The sequence below is a fragment of the Lissotriton vulgaris genome, unplaced genomic scaffold (assembly GCF_964263255.1).
Source record: "Lissotriton vulgaris unplaced genomic scaffold, aLisVul1.2 SCAFFOLD_1232, whole genome shotgun sequence".
NCBI lineage: Eukaryota > Metazoa > Chordata > Amphibia > Caudata > Salamandridae > Lissotriton > Lissotriton vulgaris.
In genome coordinates this window covers 498,634-524,160 of record NW_028247607.1, presented here as the reverse complement: position 1 = coordinate 524,160, position 25,527 = coordinate 498,634, and the positions used below count along the sequence as shown (strand labels likewise).

The 25,527-nt window shown below is 46.8% G+C and overlaps 1 protein-coding gene across 3 annotated transcripts in view; it reads right to left on the bottom strand.

Moving 5' to 3' along the window:
- The window catches only part of LOC147665135 (GTPase IMAP family member 1-like), a 113,305-nt gene extending 103,182 nt beyond the window's left edge, over nucleotides 1-10,123 (bottom strand). Inside the window, exons 1-2 of one of the 3 annotated variants that reach the window (XM_086949743.1) lie at nucleotides 9,870-10,123; nucleotides 9,389-9,562 (exon numbers count right to left, since the gene is read on the bottom strand). In XM_086949743.1, the coding sequence (XP_086805869.1) occupies nucleotides 9,389-9,562; nucleotides 9,870-10,100 (405 nt within the window). In that variant the 5' untranslated portion in view covers nucleotides 10,101-10,123. Of the gene's footprint in view, nucleotides 1-9,388; nucleotides 9,846-9,869 lie in introns of those variants that run through there. The other 2 variants (XM_086949744.1, XM_086949745.1) reach the window with 2 other exon arrangements.
- Nucleotides 10,124-25,527: the final 15,404 nt, after the last annotated feature.

Below are 25,527 nucleotides of genomic sequence, written 5' to 3'. Positions count from 1 at the left end.
CGACGAGGTGGTCTCGCCAACCCATCGCCTGCCACGCTCTGCCCCTTGCTCCAGTGTACCTGCTCCTGTGGCCCCGCAGTGCGCCCCGCTCTGCCAGCCTCCCGGCCTCCCACCCGCCGGAGGTGCATTCCCGGCCACCCGGCTCCATCAGACTTGTCAGGCGGCGGCCCAAGCCTCGCTGGCCCACCGCTCTGCCTCCGGACTCACCGCTAGCTCCTGGCTCTCAGGCTGAGTCGATCCGCCGCTGGAAGTGTGCCTGCAAGCAGCCCCGCCGCATACCACCAGCGGAAGCGGCCTCGTGGCCTCAGGTGCGTGCCCTCCGCCCAGCGCCCTGCTGCGCTCCTGCACACGCCTGCTCCCAGCCTCCAGCGTCACGCCAGCCCGGCAGGCCTGCCGCGCTACGCCGGCGTGCCATTTACCACGCATCGCGCGTGCACTGCGGCGGACCTGCCGTTTCACACGCATCTCGCGTGAGGAAACCCTGCAGTTTCTCTCGCATCTCACGTGCAACGTTTGCTGGATCCGCAGCTGCTGCCTCCTTGTGCCTGCAAACACACCTGACTTTTCCCTGGTCTCTAAACCCACTGGTTTCTGGGCACCCTCTATACTGCCTGATCTCCCGCCCCCCTCATGGCTATGGCCGCTGTGCCACCGCTGGAGCCCTTTTCAGTCGCGGGCACGCCACCTTCTCAAGCTGCTCGATGGAGGAAATGGGTGGAACGCCTTGAGAACTACTTCATTGCCGCCGACATTGCTGTCGAACGGCGGCGAGCAATGCTTCTGCACCTGGGAGGGGAGGCAATACACGACATCTCTAAGGACGTGGTGGAAGGAGGCCCGCCCCGGAACTACACCACGCTACGCGACGCCATAACCACATACTTTGAGCCCTTCGCCAGCGTAGATTACGAAAGGTTCTTACTCCGCCAAGCCCGCCAGCTCCCAGAGGAGTCCGTCGATGTTTTCTATGCGAGACTCAAAAAGCTAGCCAGCACGTGCACCCTCCCGGATGTGGACAACGAGATCCGCGCTCAATTTATACAAGGCTGCGCCTCCTCAAAACTACGAGAAAGAGTCCTAGAGACAGACAACATGCCCATGCGCGACATCCTAGCGCTCGGGCGATCTAAAGAACTATCGAAAGCTCGAGCAGCACATATGGAGCCAAAACCAACGGTCGCAGTCAAAGTTGAACCTGTGTGCGCCATCAAGACCAACACTGCAGACACGCGCACGAAACCACCCCGAAGACCTCGGCCAAGCCCAGCTCAGTCACCTCACGACCGCCACTGCATGTGGTGCGGAGGAGCAACCCCACACAGCGGAGCATGCCCTGCACATGGAAAAATCTGCAGCGCCTGTGGAAAGGCCAACCACTTCGCGAGTGTGTGCTTATCTTCACAGAGGAAGAAGTCCAACGGCCAGCCCCGAAGAGTGAGACAAATTGAACCAATGCCAGATACCGCCGCCAACAGCGACATGGACGACGACGAAGCGGACGCAGCTTCCGTCCACGTAGTGCGAATGATCAACACGTTAGCTGCAACACCATCCACAGAACCTATGTGCACAGTGAATGTACAAAATCAAGCATTAGCAGCCCTCATCGACACCGGGGCAACAATCAACCTAATGGCAGCCAGCATATACCAGACTTTAAACGAACCACCGGTGCTCCATCCCACGAGGGTACAGGTATACGCCTACGGCACCAGTCGACCCCTCCGCCTCTGCGGAGTGTTCCGGACAACAGTATCACACGACTCCCATCACGTGCACACCAAAATCTATGTGTCGCAAGAAGGGTCCGGGTTCCTGCTCGGCTGCCGGACCGCCCAAGACCTAGGACTGATCCACTTCGCCCTCACGGTCCAAGCCCACAGCCTCGACCATCTCGTATTACAACACTCCTCACTGTTCGACGGGATCAGCTGTTTGAGAGGACCCGCCGTCCGCCTTCACATAGATCACTCAGTCGCTTCAGTGGCCCTCAGACACCTGCGCATAGCGTTCCACCTACGGCCCAAAGTGGAAGCAGAACTACGTGTGCTCGAGAGAGCCGGAATCATAGAAAGAGTCAGCGGACCCACTCCATGGGTGTCGCCCATCGTAGTGGCCAAGAAACCAAAACAACCAGACGCCATGCGGATCTGCGTGGACATGCGCATCCCTAACCTCGCGATCAAGAGAGAACGCCATCTGACACCAACCATAGACGACCTCATCGGTGAGCTATCAGGTTCAAAGTGGTTTTTGAAGATGTACCTGAGGTCCGGATACCACCAGATCCCTCTGCACCCGGTCTCCCGCCCGATAACGACCTTCTCTACCCATGCAGGCCTGTGGAGATACACCAGACTCAACTTCGGGATATCCAGTGCAGCCGAAGTATTTCAAAACATCATACAAAACGTCCTGCAAGGCTTAGACGGCGTACTGAACGTGAGCGATGACATCCTGGTCCACGCGGCAACACTGGACGAACACATCCGGCGCCTCCAAGCTGTTTTCGCCAGGCTGCAAGAGAAGGGTCTGACCCTTCACAGGGAGAAGTGCGAGTTCCTCCGGAAGGACATCAGCTTTTTCGGGTACAGATTCTTCAACCAGGGCGTTGGGCCGGACCCAGACAAAGTCAAAGACATCCATGATGTCCCCGCCTCAACATCAGTGACCGCTGTCCGGTGGGATGGTGACGTACTGTGGGCGTTTCATTAAAGACCTGTCCGACCTCACCGGCCCTCTTCGTGACCTCACAAAGTCAGCAGCCACCTGGGAGTGGGGACGAGAACAGCAAGAGGCCTTCCAGAAGACCAAAGCGGCCCTCTCAGCAGACACGACCCTGGCCTACTTCAACCCTCGATATGAGTCCCAACTCGTAGTAGATGCCAGTCCGACCGGCCTCGGCGCTGTCCTGACCCAACAACAGAGAGTGTGGAGAGTGGGCACCCGTCGTGTACGCAAGCAGGACTCTCACTGAGACAGAACAAAGATATTCACAAATCGAAAGAGAGGCCATCGCCATTTTATGGGGGTGCAGTCACTTCCATATCTACTTGTACGGACACCCATTTGTGGTGATCACAGACCACAAACCACTTCTCCCACTGTTCCAAGGGTCCTCCTCGTGGCCTCCTCCACGCATCGAGAAATGGGTACTCCAGCTCCAAGAATACCAATTCACAGTGGAATATCGGCCGGGCTCCAGAAACCCCACCGACTATCTGTCGCGACATGCCCGCCCGGTCACTGAAGCAGAGGCCGCGGAAGCCGACACCACTGAAGAGTATGTTAGAATGATTGTGGAGCATTCGAGGCCGTTGCCAATCTCCCTTGAAGACGTGACACGAGCCACCAAGGACGACGACTGCCTACAAATCGCCATCCAGGCCATCCAGTCAGGAAACTGGAAACCACTACAGAGCCCGGCGTCGTTCCGCACCCTAGAAGCCCAAGCCACACTAAAATCACTTTACCAAGTCCAGAGCGAGCTATCCATCTCGCCAGAAGGATGCCTCCTGAGAGGCCCCCGCCTAGTTCTGCCCGACAGCCTAACCCAGCAGGCGGTCCTCCTAGCCCATGGCGCTCACCAAGGCATTGTGAAATCGAAGAATCACATCCGGACCAAACTCTGGTTCCCAGGGCTCGATATGAAAGTCAAAGAAGTCATCCAACGATGTCCAGTGTGCATAGCAACCTGCCTGCCCAACCCCGCAGCACCGGTAATCACAGAAGAAGGACCGACCGCCCCGTGGGCACGTGCCAGCGCAGACCTCGGCAGCCTCCTGGGCGGGAAGTACATGTTTGTTGTGGTAGACGACTTCTCAAGATATCCCGAAATTGAAATGTTGCCCTCCACCGCAGCCTCCGAAGTGATCCCAAAGCTAGAGAAAATCATTGCGACCCATGGCCTCATAGGGGAATTACGCACTGATAACGGACCCCCCTTCAATGGCGGTGAACTGGCAGAATATCTACAATCACACCGCATCAAACACCGGAAGATAACCCCAAGGTGGCCTCAAGCCAATGGCGAGGTCGGGAGACTGATGAGAACTCTAAATAAGACTATCCAAATTGCCATAGCAGATGGCCAAAACCTAGAATTAGCCCTCTTCCAGTTTTTGAGAGAGTACAGACAGACACCCCACTGCACCACCGGAATCCCTCCAAGCCGCCTATGCTTCAACAGAGCCGTGGTGGATACCCTCCCACACCATCCCAAGTGGGCCTCAACTCCAACTCCGAACAACCGGTCCATGGAACAGCGGACCAAGTGTAACAAGGAGGCGTCAAGGCGGAGGAGAGCTGCGGACAGCCCCATTCAGGTTGGCGACCGGGTGCTAATGAAAGATCGCCACCCGGGAGGGAAGTTCCGCCTCCCGTTCGAGTTACACCCGTGGACTGTCACCAGCGTCAACGGCACCATGATCACTGCAGTAAAAGGGAGAGAGACAGTCACCAGAAACGTGTCGTTTTTCAAAAGGATCTTGAATAGGGAGGACGATGGGTTCCCGGACTCAGCTGAGCAGGACCCAAGGCTGACCCAAAGCCCACGAGAAACGGAAGGAGAAGACGCTCCCAGCGAAGAAGAAACCCCGCAAGCAGACCCAACCACACCAGTCAGGAATGAACATGAACATGAACTGCAGGTGGTCCAAAACCACCCTGGAACTGTTGTAGCCAAGGACTCTGAAGACCTGACCCCCACCCAGTCGGGCGGGCGCAGCCAGAGCAGGTACAATCTGCGCCCCTGCCCGAAGCCATCCCAGAAGTACCAAGACTTCGTGGCCTGTTGCGGACTCTGAGAGAGTCTGAGCTGCACCGCAACCACATCATAAGTAAGACTGTTCATTTTTGCATTTGAATACCTCAGAGACTGTATGCCGAAAAGTTGATACATGAGGTCATGTTGGTTTGTTTGGTTTCCTTTAGGGTAAGGGAGGAATGTAATGTTGTGCTAGGTGGGCGCAACCACCCTGGCCCACAAACAGTGTTACTATATTTGTTATCTCCCCCCTAAGCGTAAAGTGAATGGCTCCGCCCGACGTAAAGACGGAGGGCACGTCTGATAAGTAATAAAAAGCCCAGGGCCCTGGGCGTGGCAGGCATTGCACTGACCACCACTGTTACACTGCGTAGTCTCTTTCTGTGCTACTGGTAGGGTGACCAACTGGCATGGGTGCAAATTCATGACGGTAAGTGTAAAAATTCAGGACAAAGGGTCAAAATTCAGGACAAAAATTCAGGACACAAGGTCAAAATTCAGGACAAAACTTCGGGACAAAAGGTAAGTTTTACAGACACATCAGAGGAAGTTGCACAATAGTATAAAAGTGAGTAAATAGACAACCATTTAAGTACAAGTCAAAATAAGTTTAGATTAGGTTGAGGCAATCGTGCACTTTATGGTTTTTCGGTATGCGTGCAGCTTTGAGCAACTGTGCTGTTTTTTTATTGTACTTCATATGATAGTAATCTATTTATATGGTTACTGCACTGGGTTGTCCAGCCCGATATTTTGTTTACAACTCATGGTCCTGAGCAGGCATGTTTGGTGAGAGAAGTGGTCAGGAAGATCTGCCTGGATAGTCTCTGTTACTAGCATCTCATATCTGAGTGCCATTGTGAGATGTAATGCGGCACGCATTGGCCAACTAAAGGGAGGATTGCTGTGATGAACCCGCTATAGGGAACGCATTATGGGTGTTTCAGCAAGTGGAAATTAAAATATGGAATTTGACTTTGCTTATGTAGGCTTCCAGAGGGATGTATGACGTTACAACGCATACTTTTACCATGCATACCATTACAACGCGGTATTTACAACAAATACCGTTACAACGCATAGTGCTTAGAGATGCTGGATAGTGGTAAGTATAATTTTCTATTCCAACTCCAGTCTCCGTGGACACTAGGGAAGGTGTTGGATAGAAAATTAAACTTATTCCCTATCCTAGAGCGCGCCCAGCGCAATGCGTTGTAATGATATGTGTGGTAATGCCTGCGTTGTAATGGTAGTGCGTTGTAAAAACTTCGTTGTAACAGTTGTATACCCTTCCAGAGAGTTGCATTAGCTGACGAAGTCACAAAGGTGCTTTTCCCTGCAGCTTTCCTAAAGAAGGCACTGTCGATACACTATTACATCGTTTATTTTTGACGCTTTGCCTTTTGCTACAAGCACAATATACATCTCAAGCACAGCTCATGGCACTATGAGGCTTTCCCTAAAACAAAACATGCAAACATTTACAATTATTAGTGTAACATTCAAGTAGCAGTTGGGTGTCACTCAAAATGTGATATGTATGATGTATAGATCCCACACATAAGCACAGAGCAAATACTGAATAGTAACATATAAGCAAGGGAGTAGCCAGAAAATTAAAATACCTCCCACTTTGAACTAAAGCTCCTATGGCACCAAGAAAGCAAATAAGTCATCACAGCCCTCCCCAGAAGAGCTCTCTTGTCCAAGGATCTAGCCATTCATCCTCCCATCTAACGCCTGATATCCACCATTTCAAATTTACATTATGTCATCTATTAATTCTTTCTTCCATAATTCAGTCTTTCACCATTCATTCTGTCCTTCCAACTGTGTGCCCATCCATATCCAAACATTTTCAAACATTTGCAAACGTAACCATCATCTATCCTTCCATCCATCATTTCAGTCATCCATCCCTCCATCCATCATTTCACTCATCCATCCCTCCATCCACCCTTTCACTCAACCATACATCATCCATCCACCCTTTCACCCAATCTATCCTTTCACTCATCCATCCACTTTTCCACCCATCAGTCCACTCATCCATCCAGCCATTTACCCTTTCATCCAAGCCAACCTTTCACTCATCCTTCCACTCTTCCATCCATCCACCCATTTACCCTTTCAGCCATCCTTTCACTTACTTATCCATCACCCAGTCACTCATACATATACCCATTCAACTTTACACTCATCCATCCATCTATCCTTTCTCTCAGTAGTTCTCCACCCTCCCTTTCACTCATGTATGCATTCTTTCACACATTGCATTCTTCCTTCACTCATCCAGACACCCATTCCCCCATCCATTCTGCCAATCATTCATCCATGCTTTAACTCATCCATCCATCTATCCTCCCTTTCTCGCTCCATTCCCCTTTCACTTAGCCAGTCATCCTTCCATCCTCCCTTCACCTATCCACCACTCATAAATCAATCCATTGACCCTATCACTCATCCATCCTTTCTCTCATCCATCCACCCTTTCACTCATCTATCCATCCTTTTTTCTATTCTCCCTTTCACTCGCTCATGCATCCACTTGCCCACCAATCCATCCATTCGCTCATCCATCCAACCATTTACCCTTTCACCCACCCATCCATCCTTCCACTTACTTATCCATCAACTTTTCATTTATCCATCCATCCATCCATTCTTTCTTCAAGCTCTCCAACCTCCCTTTCACTCATGTATGCTCCACATTCCAATGTTCTAATGCTATTTATTTCTTCTGCAAGCATAAGCTATGTGGAAAAAATAGCAAACATATTAAAAAGTAAAATAAAGGTGTTGCCTAGCAGCCCAGGTGGAAAGCCCAGGCACTGAAGGGCACCCCTTTTTGGGCTGTTGTGCACATATGATTTGTCACTTGCTGTGAAGAGACAGAGCCACTATGGTTTCACTCACTATGTATAAAATCATGTTTATGATAAACTTTTGAGAAAGCATGAGTTGGGCCAGACCTAAAACTAACGCATCATTTAACGCGCAAAAGAGAGCCAAGTCCAACAAAGGTGTTTACCAACCACAGCGTCCCGCAGAAGCACCAACTTCTTCCCAAAGCTTCCAATTGCCTTTAAGCCAATACACTTCAAGAAAGTTAGGGAGCATCCGTCATCAGGGTTTATTAACTATGAGCCATTGATAGATTAATTATAAAGCATCTGTGTATTGAAACTGGTGAGCATGGGGTCAACTGTTTACAGATCGAAAGTGCGGAACAGTTTGGAGGGGCAGGGAAGTATGAATTAACATCTCCTAAAAAATAACCATGAGGCCACAGATCACATCAGGCTTAAGGTGGTTTCAGTTGATTATAAAGTTATTAAAGCTAAAAATATGAGCGCATAATCTTCAAAGGAAAGAACTGCCGTTCTGGGATCGAGAAAGCGTGTTGGAGGCAAATCTGGACGTGGGTGACCTGGGGAATCTGCAGCAGGCACCAATTGTGTGGGAGCAAGGTTTGTCAAATTATTTGATCAGCGCTGCTCCTGCCGCCCTGGCAAGCATGGGTCAACTGCTGTGAAACACTGGGCATTAAACTCCAGGGCAGTCTTCACAGCATGTGCATAATGAGCGTAATCACGACACTCACAGGAAGAAGACCAGGGCAGACCAATGGGGGCAAAAGGACAGCTAAAGAGAGCTGGGTGTAACAGCTTAGTTAAACTGGCCCATTGTCATTCTGTATGTGGCAATCAGCCGCAGGCAGAATGACAATGGGCGGGGTGGGCTGCTCTTATCCTCGAGGAAGAGTTCGAGGCGCCCATTCATGGGCCTGAGGCTTCTCGAAAGGAGCAGTGCTGCTACCCGCAAGGCCAGAATTACGGACAAACGACGTCCGTTAAAAGGACTCTCACGGACAACGGACGTGAGGCCCAATTTACGGACTGTTGGTCACCCTAGCTACTGGTAGGCCCCAACCAATACACAACAGGCGTCACCCCCAAACCGGGAGTCTCTTCACCGCGGCCTACACACGTCACGTCCGCTTTCTCTCTCGCACTTTATCTTGTCCCTCTTACTTCTAGCAACTAGTGCTGCTCGGTGGCTGCTCGTGATGGCGCACATCTCTGCTGTGTCACAAATCACAACCAAGAAAGAGCGGGTGCTGTGCCCCGTGGCATGTGCAGGCAGCGGGCTGTAGCGCCTGGAGTCCGAGACTTTTGCGCACACAGTTCTAAAGCACAGTGGTATGGTGCCAAGGCGCTGGATGAATTGAACTATCACCTTCATGCTGTGTGCCGAGCAGCAAGTGGCAATGGCATTGCAATAAAGCAGGGCTTAATTTGACCCGGTGTTTGTCCCTTAGGCCCACTGGTGTTTGTTTTTAGAGACCGCACCTTAACTAACTTTGATTTCAAGCAAGAAACAGAAAAAAACTCAAAAGAGGCAAAGACGGAGGAAGAAACAGACGGATAAACTGTGGCAAACGGGTGAATTACGGGTGAAAAGAACCTGATTCAATTTCGATAAATGGGTGGGCACTGTCTGCTGCTGGACTAGAGAGGCGGGAGGTGGGTCTGTCTGGCACCTCAACCCTTGAGAAAAGAATGTTGGGCGTGAAACGTGTCTACAGCTGACGCATTGACATGAAGCAGGTTTACTTCTTACCTGTGAGTCCAGGTCAGACTCTGTCAGAGGCGTGCAGGTTTGAGCATTTTGCAGCGCTGGGACGTTGCACATCAGGCAGAAGGGCTGTGAAGCCTCGCCACAGAAGCCTTTCATCTGCTCCTCGTGCAGGTTCTGCCCCAGAGGTGGCTCTGGCCGCACAGGGAGCTGCCTCCTCTGCTCCCCCATGCTCTGCAGCTCCCGCTGCTCCTGGCACAGATTCCGCCCCCTGGGTCTCTCTGGGGGCACAGGGCGCTGTCTCGCCGGCTCCTTCGTGTTCTGCAGCCCCCGTTGCTCCTCAGACTGATGCTGCCTGCTGGGTCTCTCTGGCTGCACAGGGCGCAGCTTCATCCTATGTTCGAGCAGCTCCCGCTGCTCCTCGCACAGAGGCTGCCCCCCTGGGAGTCTCTAGTGGCACAGGGCTCTGCCTCTCGTGCTCCTCCATGGTCTGCAGCTCCCGCTGCCACTCAGGGAGCTGTCTCACCAGCTCTACCATCTTCTGCAGCCTCATGTTGAGTCTGACGATTCCCTGGGGACAGATGGCTCCGCACTCCGGGCAGGGGGCCCGGGGCCCCTCTCTCTTCCAGTGCCCAAAGATGCAGGAGCAGCAGAAGTTGTGTCCACACTCCGTGGTCACCGGATCTGTGTAAAACCCACGGCAGAGGGAGCAGGTGGCTTCATCCTTCGGGCGCTGCACTGGGCTTGCAGCCGCCATCTCACCAGCAGGAGCGCATGAGGGAAGTGAAGCACTCCTCAGGATGTGAGTGTGCACTCTGCTCTCTCTAGAGCCGGTCAGGCTGTAGCCCCGCCTCTCTCAGTGCAGGCCCCGCCCTCCTCACGTGCACAGAACCTCTGGAAGCCTCTGCCTAAGAGAGGGAATCCTATGGGGCGCGTCCGCTCTGCCCAGGGTTAGTTGAAACCATTAAAGTCACTATACGGGTTGTCAGGATTGGTGCAGGGTGCTACACTTAAATAAGTGTGCATCATATACCAAGCTAGCCTCCTACAGCACTGAAGAACACAGACCTGTTCTCCATGAGAAAGACGGTAAATGTTCAAACTGGTGAGACTCCATGATATAAGGAGAAAATGCACCACTGCAAGTAGTCATTTGATGCTCCACACTCGTGAGTGTCTAGCGGGGTCATTGAAAAAAATAAGTAGTGGGGTAGAGAAAATCTGTCCTAGAGAAAGGTTTATTTGGATATCAGGGTTACGTCACTCTAACTTAGACCTGTACTAAAGTTGCTGCAGGAGCAGCCATGTGGGTCTGGCTTTCAACAGGTTTCAGCATTGTAGGCATCTCCCATGATTGCAGGCCTTCTTCGTGAATGTGAGCCAGATGGAGGTCACAGGGTACAGAAGAAGCATTTGTTCTGCAAGCCTGGTTGCACAGATGACAGGTACGGAATGATCTTGCAAGTGCAGACTAATGGGTTGGAACAGCACCTGGTGAGCCTTCATCGGAGATGAACACTATCCAGTGCTCCAGGGCGGGCTCTGTGGGCTGCTCAGCTGGTGTAGATGACACCTCCTGAGTAAATGGAATCAGCAGATGACCTGTTGGTGGCATGCATATAAACACTTCTAAAAATATATCTGGTGAATAACCCTTCTGATTATTGTCACTGCCATAAGGATGAATATCTTGCAAAACAAAGTCTTGAATTACTTTAAGGGTTATTACAGTCTTTGCCGAGAACCAGATCAGAATGTTTTATTTGCAAAGAAAAAACATCTAATATAAGACAGCATAGAATCGCATTTCAATGGCAGACTGTATTTACTGTCAGTACTTACCACTAGCAGGGCCCTTCCCCGCACACAGCCCCGTCAGACCCTAAAATCACCCAGACACCTGGAAGTGACTCAATTCAACTTATGTGCGATGTAAGAGTATTTTGCAACATAACAAAAACACATCTGTAAAACGCAAACACTGTAGAAGATGAAAAATAACCACTTCTTAAACATGGAGGGACAGCACCTCTACCTTGTATTACCTTAAAGGTTAATGCAATATTGAAAAAGAAAGAAGATCTGGGGTTTAGAGAGCAAAGTGAATGACTTGAACATATTGCCGAGAATAGACTCTCTTCAAAGTGATTATTCTTAAAGCTGTGACTCTCCTGGTCGTTTCTCCCGAGGCTAAAAAGAGCCTCCATGGTAATCATGTGTCCACACACAGACTCAGCTCAAGGACAGAAAGATGGGCGAGCAGGCACGCACCTTGTTAGCTCCAAAGGATGTTTGCTTTAAGCGCCCCACCCGAGCTTGGCACCCGGTGCTGTGGCACCAGCCTCACCGCCCTAAAGCCGGCCCTGAATGGAAATCCTGATAGGGAGCCATCTCAGCACCTGCTTTTTAGAACTGCGGGTGCTGAGAACCAACAGGACCCGGCCCACTTAAAGCTGTGGTGTCTGGGTAAGCAGGGGCTGCACTTCCGGCTCTACCCTCCCCTGTTACTACGTAAGGAAGCAGCTAGTGCCTAAACGCAGTAGGTCAAGCTGGCTTTGGCAACCGCTGCCCCTCAGGGGTTCACAGACCTCTCCCAATTACTAGATCACGTGACTGTCTGGAACTAAGCAACTGCATCTTATCTAGAAACAGTTTCATTGTGTTTATGTATTGATTACCCTGTTATCAGAGCCATGTGATAGCCGTGCCTGTACCACACCTGTCCTGATTGGACATTGAACTCAGCACAATAAAGACGCTGTTTGCTCTTTTTATGGTTTTAAGGAGGAGAAAGTCAACCCCCCACATCCACGCCATAGACTCCTTTTGATAAACGTGCATTTGCTGCTCTCGTGTGGTGAACAGCAGCATTGCATCTTTTAGTGACATATCGAGAGCGAAGCTGAGGACAGATTAGCAAATTGTGCAACCAGCTACATTGCACAAACTTCCACATTTTACACAGTACATACATGATAGGCCTGATATCCTTGCCATGGTTCTCTCATGACTTCTTGTCTTCAGTCCTGTTTTGCTCAACTGCTTTTTTAATAGAACTAGGTCTCTGTTCACTTTCTCCCTTCAAGCCAGTGCTAATGTGCCTGTGCTCTCTCCTATACACATGGCAAGACGGAGGTACACCTGATTGACACAGGTAATGTACTTGTGAGACCTAGAAAATGGCACCGCCTATATCCAGGGCCTGTACATGAAATGCTACTAGTGCACAGCAGCACTCATTGTGTCACTTGTAATTTAAAATCCTCTTTAATTGTAAAGTCAGGTTTTGAAAATGCCATTTTAGAAAGTTGACATTTTCTGCTCTAAACCAGCTGTTCCTTTTCGCCAGCATGATTGTGAATGCCTCTGCAGTTGTGGGTTGTGCATTGCTTCCAGATGTTTAGTAAAAGAGGTTTAGGACCCTGACACTAGGACTACCCTTGCCTTAGCCACCATAGACAATCAGGAGCCAGGTGAAGGAGAAGATTTTAGCAGAACCAGTTTTTGGGGCAGGCCACGCAATTTTCCCACACAAAGGCTGGCATCAGGAATAATAGTAGGACATTTCAGAACATCTCAACAAGTGAAAGACTCAGAAAAAGAACTGCCCTGCTGTCTGAGGAAGAGAGAGTATATTGATGACTGACAGAGGAAGATTAGACCTGCTTGCCTTGGACCTAAGGTACCCAAAGCAACTTAAAGAGACACTTGTATGACCACCTGTGTGAGTTACAGGGTCACAACAAGCTTCCAAATGGGCATACCTGCAACTGTCCAGCTGACCAGTACCAACTGGACCTGTCTGGACCTGCTTGACCCCTGTTACTGCCTCTTCTAGAGTAAGTCCTGATTCCCAAGAGATACCCTCTTAAGTCTTGAGCCCTTGACTAACATTAGTGTGAACTCCTGAAAAGGTGAACATGCAGAGGTTGTGGGCTCCTCGCAACTGCTATGTGAAATTTTTGTGCTAAAATAAACTGCCTGCAAAATGAAGCTCGAGCAGGTTGGGGTGGGAAAGTGCCCCTTTTTGCATGGTCCCTGCTAACCAGACTCCCAGTGCCTCTGTTCTTTCCAAAAACTGTACCTTTATTTGCATATTTGGAACACCCTTGGCCCACATAAAAGCCCCTTGTAAAAAATTAACAGTGGTACTAACGGCTTTGTGACTAGAGAGAGTCTCTGCCGGCTGCAGCATGTATTATGCCACCCTCACCAAACACAGGCACACAGTCATTGCAGCCTGTGTGTTTTGGTGCAGCTAAAAGTGAAGAGTCAACCAGGCACACATCCCTGTGTGCTAGCCCTGCCAATACTGCAAGAGACATAGGTAAGTTACCCCTACAGCAGGCCGTACAGCCCTAAGGCAGGGAGTGCTATACCTCTTGTGATGGCAAATCTGTATTAGCAGATATGACCCTATGGTGTCTAAGTCTATTGTTTGACATAACAAGTGTGTAGTGAGGTGCTACTGAGTAAACAGGCTGAGAAATTGTCATTAAGAGTTCCACAGCTCTTTGATGGCTTCACTGAATCCCAAGATGCTGGGTCCTAAACATCTCAGAAAAATGAGCCCAAATTGATGCCAGTGTTGGATTCATTAATAAATGCACTCACAGGGCACTTCAGAGGTGCCCTCTGAAAACATACCAAACCACTACTGTGTAGCTGACTGGTCTTCACCAGTCTGCCACTTCCAGAGATGTTTCTTCCCCCTGAGGTGGGAGCCTTGTGCTCTCGGGAGACAGAGTCAACGCCTGCTCTAGTTAGAGGGGCTTCACACCTACTCTTAAGCAGGAACAACATCCAAGAGTGGTGAGCCTCAAAGATTCCTGCCCTTTGTTATGCTAACCAGTACCTCTCCAGCTAGTGGATATGCCCCCAGACCAAGCCCCACATTCAGCTGCAAAGTCAGTAGGAAAATTAGTAATTAGGAGCGGTGTGTCCCCTCTCACCCACAACCACTCCTAAGGTGTCCTGAGCTGAATTAACCACCCCTTTGAAAATCCTTCATGTTGGTGGTGAGGATTTTAGCCAATAGGATTAGGGGTGTGCCTCCTATCCAAAGGGGTAACATATAAAGGGTATTGTGACCCTAAAGGTAAGTAGGCCATTCACTAGTACCTGCAAGCACCTATAACACCCCTAAATTGAGTATTATGGGGCACCCCTGAACATTACTCCTCAGATTCCTTGTAATCTAAAGGAGGAGAAGGAACGAAGAGCCGGTCCAGCAGTGAGGATTCCAGACGACAACTGACTTGACCCCAGCCCTACCAGGCAGCACTCGAAGAAACCTGCTTCAAAAAGTAACTCTTTCTCCAGGTCCAGCGACCTCCACAACCATGGGAGGATAGCCTGCCTTCCCCAAAGATCAACAACTCCTGAGGACAGAGGCCCACTAAAGATAGAAACCAGCATCAAGATCTGAAGTGCCCTGCTGAGCCTCAAAACCACACCCCGAGACCCACCTCTGCACCCGACACCTCAGGCCCAAGTCAAAGTGGGCCACTGGTCCCAAAAAAGTTTTCCAGCGGTCCTGTGCTCGAGTCTACTCCACAGTGGCCTGTCCGGGACTCCATGACCCTGTCTGCAGTCACAACACTGTTGTAAACGTATCTAGGACCCTAATTAAATATTCCCAATTCATGCCCTTATGTGGGTATAACAAATCATATCATTATAAAGGCAAAATAATCATATCCATATTTATTCATAGCCAATGCAGTCCAAATACGGCAAGGCTACTTCCCTAGACTCCTAGAAAGTACAAAGCGTTCTTTAAACAAACCAAGCCTCCAGCAGCCCAGGAATTCCCCCTGCTTTTGTTTAGTTTTGTCCAAGAACTCCTGGAGTCCTGAAAGAACTGAAAGTTCTTAGTGACGTCTTATGTCCAACCTTATGTCAAACTCAGCACCTTCCAGGTATAAATATACCAGCATTTGCCTTAAGCAAACACACGGTGGTTTGGAGCAGAGCAGCTATCTACTCACCCAAAGCCCAGCTGATGCGAGTGCCGAAGGAAGCCGACCCTCCCATTGAAGCACTGAGAGAGACGCTGTCTTTTCTCCTGCCGAGAAATCCAGCTCCAGTGTTTCCAGTCACCCTCCGCGGGTTGCTGGGAGATCGAGTCCTGAGAAAGAGATACAAGACCAAGGTACGGAGCTGATTAGATCCTTAGAGAATTCTTGATTCAGATTCTTGGCAAAAAACTATCTTAACTTAAACTGCAGCTCACCTACTCCTTCCCACGTACTAGGCTTAGGTTAGGTACACCGGGGTAGGCGTACTTTAGAAGCACCAGTTGAGTACGTTTAGTCAACTTTTATCATTGTATGTATTTTATGCATTTTATCCATTTTAAGTATCATCTGGCTCAGAAACCATATAAATGCTTTTACAGTATTATTTCATAATACTCTTCTTACTGTACGCACTTTATTTTATGACAAGTATTGCAATTGTGGCAATTCACTTCTCTTGCATGAGAAAGAGGACTGAGCAATAAAATAACACCTTTTATTGAAAACGCCGACTCTCTATTTCTCTGCACTCTGGTTAAACTAAGCATGCACGATTGACTGAGTGAAAAAGCTGTCTATTGTTTTCACACGACTCTGGAGATATACTCCTTATTCTGGAGGGAGCAAAGTTGTCATGTTTATGCAGTTGTCAGAAACGAATCCCTTCTTGTCTATTCAGGAAAGTTAACTCCTTCCTGTTCACTCAAGAAAGTTTCTAGTGACCTCTGAGCTAGCTGGCATACCTAATTAGGTCTAACATATTCAATAGAGACCTAGTTGACCTCAGTCCTACGTCTAGACTATTGTTTATGTTATTCCAATGCGCAGAGCCTATTGGGAATATAGGAACTACACTACATGGCGCCCAATGTTTGGTAAGGAGATAATATAACGCAAGATACTAGAGTAACTCAGTCTTGCTTTTCACAGACCCCTTTCCCGTAAAAACTCCAATAGACATCTGGAGTGGGTAAAAGGTTAATATCCACCAGAACTTAGTAGGAAGAGATTCCTATATATCAGTTTTTGGTTTAGTCAACGTTGAAGGATACAGTGATCCAAAATATTGTGCACCTACTCTTTGTTTCCTTGAAACTTGAACTGCAAACTTTCTGTCAGTAAAATGACGGAAAGTGGCGACGAAAGGGAGAAAGCTAGAATAGCAGGTCAACCCTTAGCGGATGACACAATTATCCAAAATGACGACCCGACTGCTATAATCCTCCCGGTCAATATAAGAAAAACTATAACTATAAAACTTATAGAAGATGGAGTATCATCAAGAGGTGGTACAGTCATATTTGTTGTCGAGGCACATGAATATCGGCAGACAGAGGTATTTTATTCATGGATAACTTTTCCAGCAGCAAATGCTGTGACACACGAGTTCCACTATTACAAAATAGAGGAATCTCCAGAGGAATACGCCCCTTTTGAGGACGTTGAAATTCCACTAACATACCAAGAGCAACTGCTCTGGTTTAATGGCTCCCTAAAACATCGAAATCACATTACCAGGCTCGGTCCACTGGGTAGACCAAGATCCACATGGCCGGTTCTAGCCAGCTACACACCACATCCGGACATTGAAAAAATGTAAAACCGGGAACTTTTAGTTCAGCTAGAACAATTAACAAAAGCTTATAGAGATTTAGTTCAATTAACAATTGACGGTACAACCTGCCGACTCAAACCACAACTAATTGAAAATCCTGAAAAGACTTTCATTAAAAATAATTTAATCACTCCAAAAAAGAAGTGGGAGGGTAATAAGCAAACCACTCCCAGAGAAAAACAATTTCAGATCAGTGGAAGGTCTCCCCAACGAAGAGATAGATCTCCAGAACGGGGGGACATGTCTCCCCACAGGGAGACCTCTGAAAAAAAGATATAACCTTAGAAATAGGGATAATTTGAGAAAACCTGACAGATATCAAAATATTGATACACGTCCCTCTCGATCTTTTCAGACTTCCTCACAGAAATCGAAAAGAAGAGGACGGTCAGAACACAAAGAAGAGCACGTCAAGTCCAAAGACAAAGAACCTGCTCATCAAAGTAAAATATTAAAATTTCCCAGAAAGAAGGTAGCTAGTATTAAAATAAAACATGCAGAGGATCCAGAGGACACAACTGAAAAACGGAGAGTGGGCCCAGACAATGCTAGACAGCGCAGCAGAGTGACCATAGCTCGCAAGATCCTGATGAATCTTCTGGAGACAGTGGACACAAATTAATACATTCAAGTGGAAACTGCAGACACCAGAGTGAGCAGACCCCATAAATTATATGAAATAACATTGCGTATAGAGGGGGACAAAACTAGGAAAATAAGAGGTCTCTTTTGGGAGAACCTATCAAAAGGCTATGATATCCTGCTAGCAGAGGAAGACTGGCCACCAGAGTTTGGGAGGGAGTGCCCACATGGCGAATAAATGATTATGCCTGCCTTCTCAAATCACATTCCAATTCATAAAAAATACACATTTGCTAGAAAATGGGCAGTGGCCCAAGCCCCTGCATTATATAAAAATCATGTAGGATGGGATGAGGATTCTCCTCACCATAAAATTCAGTTAAAAAATCAACCTACTGCACAAAGGCAATATCCTGTTAAGCAAGAAGCTAAAACACAAGTCAGAGAGATCTTAGATCAACTTGAAAACCAGGGGGTGATTGAAACATGCACCTCACAAATGAACAATCCTTTGTTTCCTGTCTCAAAACCAGACAATTCATATCATCTAGTATTGGACTACAGACACCTAAACACTTGTTGCAAAACATTTGAACTACAAAACTCACACAGTGCAGCACTAATGAATAATATCGGGCACAAAAAATATTAAATGACATTAGATATTTTAAATAGATTCTTCTGTCAAAACATAGCACCAGAAAGCAGGTATTTGACCGCTTTCTCAAGTATGGGGACCCAAAAGCAATTTTGTCGTCTCCCACAGGGATTCAAGAACAGCCCAGGATTATTTTCAGCCAGGGTAACAGAGTTACTACAAATATATGATGATGAGGTATTATCTTATGTCGATGACATCTATCTTACAGACGATGATCTGGAGACACACTTGAAAAGAGTGAACACCACAATACTTGGGTTCGCATCTGAAGGGTACAAATTCATCTTTAAAAAGTCACAAATTGCCCACCTAACTGTCCTATTTTTAGGATATGAATTATCAAGTGAAGGCAAAAGCCTAGCAGACAACTTCTTAGAGAAGTGTGCAGTACTCCAAGCTCCAAAAACGCTGAAGAACTTAAAATCAATTCTAAGTTTCCTGAATTTCGGAAGAACATACATTCTAAATTATGCAGAGAGGGTTCAACCTCTCTACGAATTAATAAAACCTGATTTCAAACCAATTAATTGGACTCAGAAACACACAGAAATTTTACGATTATTACAAACAGACATGTTAACTAAAACAAAACTGCAAACACGCGCAAACGAACGCAACCTTGTAATCCCAGTCATCCCAGGAAGATGTGGATTCACATACCTGACCTCTAATGAGGGAGAAACGGTACCAATAGCTTATAAATCACACTTGTACACACAAGCAGAAATGAAGTTCAGTTCAACTGAAAAAATTCTGACTGCGGTTCAAACTGCTGTAGCAAAAGAAAGAGTCCTAGCCCAAGGGAAGAGCATATCTGTATTAACAGCAGTATCAGCCCTTGAGGCAGTAACAAGACCAGGCATTCCAAATGCTATGGCATTAGATTCAAAATGGATACAATGGGAACATTCTCTTGCTGCAACAGATGTGAAACACGCTTTTGATACAAAAATGAAAAAACTAGAAGATCTAGAATACGAACATGCATATCCTCTGCCGATCGAAATTCTGCCTCTAGAACAAAGTACCTGTGTAATCTACATGGACAGATTTGCACAACACTACGTTGTGGAAAAATAAATTTACAATGCAGCATGCGCGATTGTTAAAGGTCGCTGGCGCTTAGGTAAATTCAGACCGATGGTCACTAAAACTGAATCACTCAGAACCTGTACAGCTCAGCGAGCTGAAATAAAATCTTTAAAGATGGTGCTCGAAAATGCCGATCGCGAATTCCCCAAACTGATAGTGTGCGATTCGCATTACTGCATCCAGTCTTACAATAATTCCATGCAGACCTGGATTAAAAACGGTTACAAAGATGAGACAGGTGCCACAATAAAGCATAAAAAGCTATGGGAACAAGTAGTTCTTTTACAGAAAGAACTACGAAAGACTCACGTGATACATACACTGAGTCATCGATGCAGGGAATTCATTGGTTAACAGAGCCACAGCGGCAGCGGTTCAACCGGCTTCCGTAGCTACAAAAAAGTGTTCAAAAAAACAAATAGATGGAGAAACCATGCTGGCAGTAAAAGCCTCATTAAAAGGCGACTATGCAGCATTACCTCTCAACTAATTAATACATACATAATTGATGCAAACTCCGTTCCTTTTGTTCGAATCCCTGGAGTGGGGGACAGAGTAATTCCAAACACAAACCGGAGGGCTTACTTGATTTAAGAAGCACACATGGGAATGGGTCTGAGGCACCAAGAGATCCTGAAATCTCTAATAGAATTGCAATCACAATACTGGTGGCCGGGGATGAGCGTGCAAATTTATAACATTGCAATGGATTGTCAGGACTGCAACAGAGATCACGGTTGTGAACCGGACCAGACACCTGCCCAGACACCTCTATTAGACAGCATTAGACTATCTACACGCAGGCGTCCGACCAGACAAATGCGATCCCATAAAAATTAAGACGCTCGGCTGACGCCAGAACTGATATAAAAGATTTGCGAGTCTTTATCGGCACATACACAATTGGCAATTGGCATGCTACATTCTGACCAGGGTCCTGCGTTTAGCTCTCGGGATTACAAGGAGGCCATGGCCAGCATGGGCATTGCATTGCGGTATTCTAGTCCATTCCATCCCGAGGGAAATGTGGTAGTGGAGAGAAAAAAACGGGACATAAAGCAATCTATAACAACGAGTGTATTAGGTTTGGGTAACGGGTGGGTCAAACATTTAATAAGTGTCCAACGTAGTCTTAATAATCTGCCAAGAAATTCTCTAGGAGGTATCACTCCGTGCAAACTTTTGTTTGGTACTAGAATGATCATCCAGGACCTAGATTGTCAGACTTCAGTGGTGAAACAAAAAACCTTTGATATCAAAGATCGTTTGGCTGTTTTACAGGACTTAAATGAAACAAGAAGAAGTCTAAGTAACACAAAGCTAAAGCAAACGGCTACTGAAGAAAAAACACCTGTCCCAGCAAGACCTGTCTGGATTCCAAAGATTGGGGATCTGGTCAGAGAAAAGATCGCGGTGAAGACGAAATTTGGGCCTTCTTACAGAAAAGCAGTACCTGTCTTAGCTGTCAGCAGGACAAGATTAGTAGTACTACCGCCCCTTGCTGGTAAAAAGGAGAACCGAGTTGTATCAATCGACCTGGTAAAACCACAACCATGTGGCCAATAATAAGTAGTAGGCCCAGTGGACTCCCAAGAAGTAGCAGAAGACCAAATCTTGATACAATCAAAGAGGTTCAAACTGAAAGACTAATCACATTTTTTAAACCTGTAGTAAAAAAAAAGGACTATGCAACAAAGCCATGGAACTTGTGCCCCTTGAAACCCAAATTGCAACAGTTTGTCAAGAAACACCTGTCTACAACGATGTAGCCTCTGACTATACTAATGTGAATAAAGGAAATCTGGAAGCAATTCCAACAATTGAGGGAACTGCATCTGGCTACTTTATCAACTTCGATGACTTTTCTGATGATCCAAGTGAACATGAAGACAAGCCAGCAAACAAAACTTTCAAAAAGAAAATTACAGAACTCTTTCATCAACTTGGAGAAACATATCTGATTTCACCATGGATTGAATTATGGATTGTGTTAGGCGTACTTTTCCTCCTGCTCTGGCTGATTTTGCTTTTGAGTTTGGGTAGATTTATTGATGGAAAAAATAGTACAATGGACACAGCAAGTCAGAACATCAACTTGGTGCTAAAGCCTCACAGATCTTCGCACATCGAAAAAAGAGAACTGTCTTCAGTGAACATAACAGCCATTCCAATACCTGGTGGTATAACATGGGACGCAACTGATTACGAAATCTATGGCCCAGTTGAACTCTTGAAATATCCACATCCATTCAAGATTTGCAAATGTCTACATTTGGTTTTGAATTTTGGAAAAGCAACATTGAGACAAAAACATCTGGGGTACAAAAGACTGGCAGGTACAATGTTTAGAATCATTATTCAGAGCCTGCATGATCCCAGAACAGATAATATTCCTGAATGACACCATTCAACAAACAACCTGTCTTGGCCTAGCCAAAAAAGGAGACTTAAACAAACCGTCTATTCCAAAGCCCATACCTGATAGTAATAGCACTGCAGATGTGGAGATAGACGTTTCCAATATTTTTCACCAAAACAGAACAAATCCTGATTGGAAAAAGTGGCTGATCTGGCCCAGAGACACAAATAACTGTCAAGATAGATTCCTGAACAAAACACAGGGGTTCAAACAGAACAGGCCAGACCCAAGATATTCCCAGAGACAACATCCAGGGATTATAACAACAAACAGTGTAGGAAAACTTTGCCTATATTGGCTACAGAAATCCACACTGCCTGAAATTAAGCAACACTTGACTTTACTTAAAGAAGGTGCTGACTTGCAAGATTTCTTACTGGGACCTCGCAAACAGCGTCAAAAACGTTTCATATATGCCTGTATATAGGCTGCTTACAACGAAGCTTGGAAAGTAACGCAAATTGAAACTGCTAAAAAAATACGAGAAATTGATCGTATTAATTTGGAAAAATCACTGTCTGTAGTGGACAATAGGTTAACGACTCTGTCCTCCAGAATTTATTCACTGGACAGCATTGTATCTTCTGCTATTGATATAATAGAACAGGATATGCTAATGGTACAACATGGTCAGTCCTAATTACGTTCTATTGTACAGTTAGGCTGGACGTTACAAAACCTCCGTTCAGGCTACGTGCCATGGCGTCTAATCAACACAACGTCATTATTTTCTATCTTTAACCTTACAGATAAACAATTCCTGTTGGAGGAAAAATTATTACAGGGCAGGAGGGGTAAGGGGGCTTTGGCGCAGCAGCTCAGAAGCCGGCGCTGGGGAGACCGTGAGAGAGAACAAGGGACAATGGGACCCCTTAATTTGTACCCGGTTGTGCAGGAACCCTTGCTCTAAAAATAGAGAAAAACAGATATGTGAGCCGTGGAAACCGAAGCTGAAACGTTAATAGTTTTATTGAGAAGCTGCAACGTCTAAGAACAACAATATAAAAGCACAGAATCACTTTAGTTCAATATCCAGCGCTCCGCATTCACTGGTAGCCACGTGGATTTAGACTTCAGTACTGAACATTGCATTTACTCAATACAAGCTATTAAATTGCTAGAGGACAACTGCAAAGTACATTTAAAAAGCAGTGTACATGTTACATAGGAAAATATTCACATTTGCCTATAAGTGAGAAGTCCCTAGAATACAATATAAACTCTTCAAATATAATGAGGAAAAAGCAAGATTAACAGAATATATAGCAAAGGCAACATTTCAAATGCAACATTACATAGGACAGAATATAACCTAAAGCATCACAATCAAAGTACATGTACTAAATACATGGGTTCTCCAGTAACCCACGGGAAGACCTCACTTAGGAGGAGTAATTCAAAGAGGTCTTTGTGAACCTCCTTTTTATAGGTTTCAAGGTGGCTATAAGTGTATAGCAACGTCATCTTGCCCTCTCGTACCACATACCCTTCCTTTGTTACTTACAGCCTGGCCCGCACCCTTCCCATCCGTATGCTCAAAGTAGCCCTCTTCCCGTAAATGCGACTCGTACACTTGTCTAGACTAAGGGTCGCACCTTGTTGACTGGAAGGTTGTCATAAATTGTGCATGGACGGCAGAAAAGTGTTATTATTGCACAAAAGGATTTTATTTTATGCGTCTATGTGCCAGTCTGTGATTCCTGTAGCCCCATTTATCACACAAGACTATCGCAGCTGTGGCTGGCACTTCCCTTTTCCTCATTCAAAGCCTTAGGTGTGTTGAAATAATAGAGGGGAACTTGGACGTTAGCGTTCGTGAACTTAGCACAGGGTGGGGGCTCGAAACAGGAGTGCTGAGCCTCGCAGAAGTGGAGCTGGGTGAAGCCTGGGTCAGACCTGCTCTCTGCTTATACAAAGAGAAAATGGCAGCACTCTGGTCAATGTAACTGAGGCCTATAACTTCCTAGCAGCAGGGCCTACACAGGGGTTAATGCTGGCTAAGCGATAAGAATGTCCCAGGGTATCTACATAGTAAAATCTTCCCCTCTCTCATTCCCTCCTCTTATTCATATTATTGAATAACATTGAACATTATTTGATCCGCATTTGTAGCCTATGCCGGGGGTAGTGGCCATTGTGGGTCATGAAGAGGCGGCTCTTCAGTGTTCGGGGCAGTTGCTAAGCCCTCATGTGGCCCCCCTAGTTTGTTGCACATCGTCTCGTGAGGATGTACCAAGTCTCTCCCTAAGGGAAGTGGTGGGCCACTATGAACCCGGGCCTGGTAGTTACTATCCAGAGGTACCTGTAAAGTGCGTGAGTCAGGGATGGTAAGTTCTACTATGTATAACATTGCCAACTCTTCCCCTTCCCCTTGTCCCGTACGTATTCCTGTGTATTCTCCTGAGTCTTCATAGTTCATCTCAACTACCTTAGATCTTAATCTCTTAACACAATACTGCATCATCTGTGTTCCACAATACATCATTACAAGCACACATAATATAGGCACTATACATTTTTAGTACTGCAGATAGCCATGAAGGCATCCAGTCAAAATTGGACCAATTACGTAAAACATCTGCTTTTGCACTTCCATCCTCAGGCATCTGTATCCCCAAATTGTCCAAGTCCAAATTGTCCTCAATGGCCTTTGTAAGTGTTACGTTATCCGCATCATTGGCCAAAATGAAGACACAGCAGGACGACTTTCCCACTTTTGCGCATCCACCACTATTCATCATAATTAACTGGTCCAAAACATAGTGATGTTTCAGAACCATGAGTCTCAAAGGTCGTAGATCTTCTTTCACGGCTTTGAACCCATCACGGGTGTTGTTGACAAGCTGCATCAGCTCGTACCTGGTCCCTTGGAGCCAGCGAGCATTAGCTTTGGTCTGGAACAGGGGGAGAACGCCCCCGAAGGAAAGTTCAGCATAGTTGAAAATTCTGAATTCTTGTGGAATGCCCTGAAATTGGCCATGTGAGAAATACTTCTTGACTTTTTTCTTCTGGTGGTGGAGTAGAGTGACATCATCAGTCATTGGGTGGGTATGAATGTGAGAAATGTTAGCTGCTGGGACAACCAGATGCAGTTCATGCATCGTCACAATGGAACAAAGTCCTTGCCAGTGGGGAGGCAGCTGCAGATAGAAATTTTTCTCCGCAGATCCAATAGATGTCCCTGAGGATGGAGGTGCCGTACTTCAGGTTCAAATTAAAACTAGTGCTGTTGGAATTAGTATTCCGACCCACAGAAACTGTTCCATTACCTAGGAAGCAAAGGAGAGGAGACTTTAGCTTGTATGCTCTTTTCTTTGTATGGTGTACCCTCATTGAAAGTGTATTTTCTAGTTTCCTTACCCCATATCTCAGCACACTCCCTCTCTATATCCTCATTTAAATAATGTTTATGCTCTTGTCCTATAATTGTGCTACCTAAGGAGGCTGCCTTACATATTAAGTCATGTGGACCATTCCACTTGTTGTTGAAATAAATTTTGGCCTTCAGGTGAGAACATACAAAGCAGGAATCATTTGTGACCATTCTTACAACCTCCCTCATGTCTCTGTACCACATGTTATCTAATAGTGCGTTGTGAATCCCATTATCCTCTGCTGACGTACTAGGGTGCTGGGAGTGAAAATCAGGCATAGAGTGCTGGTCGAAGGTGGAAACAACTGTATCTTGGAAATTACTAACCCAGTCTGTGACTTGCACAGTTTTGCTTCTCCTTACGTTGGGTACGTGGGGTATATCTCCTTGGCATTTTATTGCGACCCATTTTATACCTGACA